The 6,389-nt window shown below is 49.8% G+C and overlaps 4 protein-coding genes across 4 annotated transcripts, besides 7 other annotated features; all 4 read right to left on the reverse strand.

Moving 5' to 3' along the window:
- On the reverse strand, window positions 1–1,968 carry Tc00.1047053505123.4 (ATP-dependent RNA helicase, putative; the record flags this gene model as incomplete). Its single annotated transcript, XM_799542.1, has 1 exon — window positions 1–1,968. A coding segment is annotated over one exon (1,968 nt), but the record flags the coding sequence as incomplete, so codon positions are not given.
- Window positions 1–6,389: a sequence feature (areas not merged during assembly with more than two copies in the genome that could not be assigned to a particular haplotype).
- Window positions 1,517–1,553: a microsatellite.
- Window positions 2,446–3,369, reverse strand: Tc00.1047053505123.10 (uncharacterized protein; the record flags this gene model as incomplete). Its single annotated transcript, XM_799540.1, has 1 exon — window positions 2,446–3,369. The coding sequence occupies one exon, from the start codon at window positions 3,367–3,369 to the stop codon at window positions 2,446–2,448; it is 924 nt and encodes a 307-aa protein (XP_804633.1).
- On the reverse strand, window positions 3,714–4,853 carry Tc00.1047053505123.20 (uncharacterized protein; the record flags this gene model as incomplete). Its single annotated transcript, XM_799541.1, has 1 exon — window positions 3,714–4,853. One exon carries the CDS (start codon window positions 4,851–4,853, stop codon window positions 3,714–3,716), a length of 1,140 nt encoding a protein of 379 aa, XP_804634.1.
- Window positions 4,855–4,899: a microsatellite.
- Window positions 5,071–5,110: a sequence feature (AT_rich).
- Window positions 5,174–5,200: a microsatellite.
- Window positions 5,361–5,425: a microsatellite.
- Window positions 5,835–5,925: a microsatellite.
- Tc00.1047053505123.28 (MCAK-like kinesin, putative) lies at window positions 6,042–6,389 on the reverse strand (the record flags this gene model as incomplete). Its single annotated transcript, XM_799543.1, has 1 exon — window positions 6,042–6,389. A coding segment is annotated over one exon (348 nt), but the record flags the coding sequence as incomplete, so codon positions are not given.

Below are 6,389 nucleotides of genomic sequence, written 5' to 3' on the forward strand. Positions count from 1 at the left end.
CAAATGCGATAGTGTATCCATAGAGACGGTGATGGTCTCCACAAGCGGCTGACCGTGACAGATACTGAAGATCGCCACGGGATTGCAAACAAGCTGTAGGCAATGCAGAGAGAGCTCGTCCACGCGGGAGTTTTCAATGGGTGGATTTGCATGATCGGGGAGAGACGCAACAATAGAGGATGGAAGCAGACAAAAGTAAAAGCCTTGTTGTACACGGCCAATGCGACCACGCCTTTGTGCCACACTTCCCTTTGAAATCCACTGCATCATCAGTGGGGGGTGCAACACGGTGGCTGGGTCGTCCTTGTTAATCTTGGGGCGCTTCACCAACACCAAATCAATCACAAACACAACATCCGGTAAAGTGATGGAAACTTCCGCAATATCTGTCGCCAGATAAATCTTCTGGCTGTACGGCAAACGACGGCCGATGGCATCTTCAATGACAGAAAGGTCAACGGAACTGTGCCATGGCACAATGTCAACAGGTCTCGGCATATTTGTCTCAAGCCACAATTGGAACTGCTCCACCTGCGCACGACCCGGCAAGAACACCAATATGGCGTGTTGCGGGTCCGCATAGGCATTAAGGTACGCGACAAGGGTTTGTGCAATGGCCATATGCTTCTCCAGCAGTGAAAAGTCAACGCTGCGATCCAAAAAATTCAGTGGTTCATCATATCCCGTTCCAATCAGTGCGCAGACATCCTCCATAAAATAATCGTGAATTGGATGCTCTGGTTCGCTTTGTTTGTACGTTGCCACCTTCAGCCCGGTGAAATACTCCTCCCAATCGGCGGTGTTAAGCGTGGCACTCATAAGAATAAGCTTAAAGTTTGCCGTTCTCTTCAAGAGGCAAAGACGCAGCAACGCCACAGTCACCTCAATATCCGGCTGCCGCTCGTGAAACTCATCGAGAACAATGTGCGTAAATGGAGGGTTCAGCGGGTTATTAAGCAAATGCAAAAGTAGCGTGTAGCTAGTCATGTACCACAGCCGTGTCTGATCGTCGCCTCTCTTTTCCCCACGGATCCAATATCCGACATCCTCACCAACGTTTTCGCGTCGGATGGTGGCTACTCTCGACGCAATGGAGATGGTCGCCGTGCGGCGGGGCTGCGTGCTAACAACACGTGTATTTTGTGATAGCTCCAACAGCGCTTTGGGAACCAATGTGCTTTTACCACTTCCCGTATCCGTGCAAATAAAAATGACATCGTGTTGCTCAATAAGGTCCAGAATAACAGCAATGTCAATACGCTCACTGACCGTACCGTTGAGGTTCAAATGCTCCTGACGGGCATATCGCTCGAGAAAACCCGCCTGCGCTTCTTGCTGCGCCGCCTGGAGCTCTTGAAACGTTTGATAATTTTTCTTGTATTCGGGATCTGTGCGAAGGGCCTCTTCATGCCGCTTCTGTGCCTCTTTTGCCATCTTTTCAAAGCGCCGCTTGAGTCGCTCCTCCTTTGACTCGCGATAACCGCGCCCCCGGTAAGTCTTTGCGGCCGTCGTCGATTGTTGTTGTTGTTGCTGCTGCCGCTTCTGCTGCTGTTCGTGCAGACCCTCCATGGGAAAAGTACCGCCGGAAACGATGACTCTGTCGCCCACTTTCACCTGCTGGACGACTTGTGCCCCCAGCAATTTTTCCGAAAGCGTATGCGCCGGCTCCTCAGCAGACCCCGTGGAGAGCTGCTCATGCGCCTGTGGCTGCTGTTGCTCCCGTTGTTGCTGTGAGCGTGGCTTTGGCAGAGAAGACTGTGCCCCGGCCTGTGGCTTTTCTGGCTGGCGCGCCTTGCTGAGATAGTCAATCGCCCCTCGTGACGGCTGCTGGGGATTTCGCTGCGCCAGCCAACTTAACACATTTCCACCATCGCTTGATGACCACTTCTCCTCGCTGGTCTTGTTCTCGGGAATTGTGGCATTCTCTTGAAGGAATCGTTTAATCTGCGCCCCCACCTTTTTACTCATATCCCCCGCAACGTTTGCTATAACACCGCTTGCGGATACGTGGATAAATTTGATTTGGGCGGAAATGTCACTTTCTTGCGCTGGAGTATTATTACTACACGTGGTGTTGGTCCTTACCTTCTCGAGCGCAGGATAAAAAAGGAAGAAAGAATGCCGCCACACACATACAAATACAATAAAGGAAAGAAAAGGAAAAAGAAGAAAATGTGTGCACGTAAAAAAAGGCAAAATACAGTAAAAAAAAAAAACTCGTGGCAGCCAAGAGCATACCAAAAGAAAAAGATATATTTTCAAAGGCATCCCCCCACACTTCATGGCAGCAAAAAAAAAAACCGATGCAATTGTTTTTTGGTTTTTTAATTGCACTTCTATTTTGGGGCGGCATTCCTCTCCTTTCCTCTGTCTCTCTCCCCCCCACACACAAAAACACACAAACATGCAGAGAACCTTCCCAAAGTTGTTTCATGCGGAGCAAATTCAGTCACCCTCCGCGTCGTCCAGCTCGCAATGCTCATCGCCCTCATAAGTCGCCGTGTTCTTCGGAACCCCGCTGCGGGCGCCTCGAACACCCGTCGGTGTGAACGGGCGCCCTTGAAACGTCACCGCCACCGGACGGAATGCGTAGCCACCCCCGCCCCCACACGGGGATCCCCGCCGCCGCTGCTCCTCAAGGCGTTTATTCCACGCCTGCATGAACTCTTCATTCTGTACATCCGCCCAGTGCCGGCGCGGCGTCGGAGTCAAGCCACGTTGTTGGTCCTCCTTCAACTTCTCCCAGTAAGACGCGTCCACGTAGCCGTTGTTGCGGGCCTCAATGGCGCGTTGAATGCGGTTGTCCCGCCAGCACACGAAAAGAAGGTACACCAAGCCACCAAAAATAAGTCCGTGTTTCAGCACTGCCCACAAGACACGCAGCCGATTCAGTCGCTCCGCCTCCAGCACCTCTTCATCGGTGAATCCATGAGCAAACGGGTTCGATGTGTACGGACGGTAGAAATCACGGGTAGATCGGTTTGCGTACCTCCTCTCACCGTCCCACTCAACGCCCAAGTCATACTCATAATCACTGCGGGCATAACCGCTGGAGGCATCACGTGCAAATGCCGCACCGCACCCGGCTCCTTCATACCGACCCGCAGACCACCGAGAATGGGCGTTATTGTAGAAAGAACTGCTGTCACATGACTCTGCCGGAGTGTCTGTTGCCTTGCGATCCCCGAGGAGAAAAACATACGCATCGTGGAGCTCTCGAAAACGCTCCGCACTGCCGCCTGCATCTGGGTGAAACCGTTTGACTTGTCGACGATACGCCGCCTTCACCTCCTCCTCCGTGTAGTGCAATCGTTCATCCAAGCCGAGCAGACTGAGTGCTCCGCGATTCGCAACGAGGGTTCGCCGCATCGCTCACATGTACGGTTGGCTGCACGCCGAACACTCTCAACATGCATGCAAAAGTAAGAGTTCAAAAATAAAATTAGAAAGAGATCAAACGTAAGAGAGTGGAATAGCAGGTTGTATGCTCATAATCGGACATATCCCCACGTCCAGAAACATGCACCAGGTGAGTACACCGCAAAGAATCAAAGAACAAACAAAAGTAGGTGTCGGCATCCTCTTTTTCATTTGTTTTTTGTTTTTGTTTTTTAGCGGTGAACGAGGCTGCCTCCGATATACACACAGACGTGCGCAGATGGGGAAAGTGGGACGTGCGGAAACACACAAAAAGAAAAAAACGTCTTTTTCCCTCACGAGGGCTTTTTTTCCTGCTTCTCCTTCCGCACGTGCACGGTTCGTTTTTCCGGCACGCGTAGGACGTCCAAAAGATTCTCCGTGACGCGTACAAAGTCCCCCGTGACTCGGGACGTCACCTCGTGAGAGATGTAGTCCTCAAGTGTGGGGTATGGCAGACGAACAATTTTCTCCCCTGTCAAGTAACTGCGGTTGTAGAAGTGGTAGCGGTAATGCGCAATCTTTGCAGCGAGAGTCCTGAATATGGCGCCGCAGTGGGCGCAGCGCTTCCTCCCAGAATCGGAACGATGCGAAGGAAAAATGGCAACAACAAATTCTCTCATATTCCTGCGCACAACGTCAATTGTTGCGGGTGCCGACGGGGACGAGGAGGACAGGGATGAGGTCGACGACTGCGACGGCCCCGCGCCAGCAAGCAGCACACGCAACCCGGCGCTAATTGCCTCCGACGAACGGCGGCCAACGTTCTGGTCGCCCTCATGAGTCGTGGAGTTGTCCCGCAGTGTTTTTAGCTTATACCGCACGTACTCTTCTATTCGACGATGCGTGTCGGGGCGCAGAAGTTTCGTGACCGTCCACGATCGCAGCACGTCCAAAAACAGTAGCCGGTAGTCCTCCACAGCATCGTGCATATATTGACTGCGTGCCAGCTGCCAGATGGGCATGTGGTCCGCTACAAGACGCGGCAGCTCTTTTTCGGCCGCCTCTCGTGCAGTCGATTGCGACGCCTCTGCAACATGGCGTAAAAAGGCATCAACGGCACAGAAGGCAACGTAAAGGTCCTGCACGTACGCGTGGCTGGAGTAGAGACGCTCACGCTCCACCTCCGCACCGTCCTGGAAATTATTGTGTGCATGAGACTCTGACAGCCGTTCAGCCAGCTGGGTGTAGCGCTGCGAGCAGCTCTGTAGATGATTTTGAATCGTCAGCCAGGCATTGGGAGCCCACGCAATGTAATCACGCACGCTCCACATGATTCCATCCATGATGTACTGCGTGTTGGGAATCGGCAGGGGGACAGACACGCCGGGACGATTACGAGACGCCACGTGAAACGGCACGGTTCGAAGCCGCACATCCATGAAGAGCTGCAGGCCCACCAGCCACTCATCCCTCTCAACACCTTCTCCCCTCATTCACACACACACACACTGTGAACCAACACACACACACACACGCATAGAGGGAGAGAGAGAGAGAGTAAAAGAAATAATAAAAAACAGCTGTCAAAAGCCAACACGTCTCTCACGTGTCAATAAAAAGAAAAACACAAAACGACCGAATATCGCCTCCACCCTCCACTCACACACGACCCCTCAATAACGAGGAAAAACAGCAACGGCTGTCTAACGCAAAAAAAAATAATAATAATTTATAAATAAATAGTAATAATGGGCAATTCAAAAAGAAAGAAATATGTGTTTTTATGTTGGCAAAATGAATCAAACACACACACAAAAAAAAAAAAAAAAAAAAAAAAGAAGAGGCTCACCAATGCGCCGCTGCACAACACACACACACGTCAGAAACTACACAATTCCACTGCACATATCCCTCACAATGAGATATAAATCACTAATAATAATAATAAAACACACATTCCCCAGCACTGCGTATCACTCTTCCATTCCAAAAACCAACGTTATGTGTGTATGTTATAATATATATAATACACACACATCCTATCATATAATATATATATATATATCCCCCTTTCCCTTCTCGTCTCTTTCAATCCATGTTACCCCGGTGGTTGTTTGATTCATATGATACGGAGAAGCATGCGGTGCAATAAAAAAACAAAAAAAAAAAACGGATCGTGGTTTAAAGAAAGAAAACAGATGACATCACATATACACACAAAAACAGATCGCCCTGCGCCCACCATAAATGCGTCCTATTCAAAGAGCCACCTCATACAATCGTCATGCTTCCCAGCCGGCATTCGTCTCATTTCCCTTTTTTTCCACCGTCCCGCAGAGTGCCTGTAATCCAACCGTCCTGCCCACCAACGCTGGATTATTGTCAAGACGAGCCACGCCAAAAAAAAAAAAAATTAAGGAGGATTCATAACAGACTAATGCAGCCATTTGCCCTCCGCGGATCACCACCACCCGCATCTATATATTTATATATTTATCAAGCACACATATTTTCACATATACGCATACAAACACATGTATGCACAGAAATATACATACATATATAATTTATGACGCATGAAAACAAGCACAAACAAAAAATAGCCCGCACAAGCGCAAAAATAAATAAACAAATAAAAATAAAGGAAAATAAAGGAAAAACCTACAAGTGACAATTGGCGGTTATGAGATTGAATTTGATCTCGCCCGTTGTCTGCAACGCGGGCACTCTCCAACCCTCTTCTCCAGCGTAACAATGGCTTTTCGCAGCGCGCCATTTTCGTCGCGAAGTTTCCTAATAAGCCGATCACGCTTCTTTATATTCTGTGTAAGATCAGACCCAAGTTCAACTTTCAACTTCTCTACCACGTGGCTTACCATCTCTGCCAACAGCTGCTTTTCCTCCAAAGAAACAGTGGAACTCTCCGATGTGCTGGCACCGCCATCTCGATTGCTGGTATCTTTATTCAGCATCTCCCGTAATTTGGCCGGTGGGAGCAAATCCAACAACTTCTCATGCGTCACCGCACG

Source organism: Trypanosoma cruzi (assembly GCF_000209065.1).
Source record: "Trypanosoma cruzi strain CL Brener chromosome Unknown tcruzi_1047053505123, whole genome shotgun sequence".
Lineage (NCBI taxonomy): Eukaryota > Euglenozoa > Kinetoplastea > Trypanosomatida > Trypanosomatidae > Trypanosoma > Trypanosoma cruzi.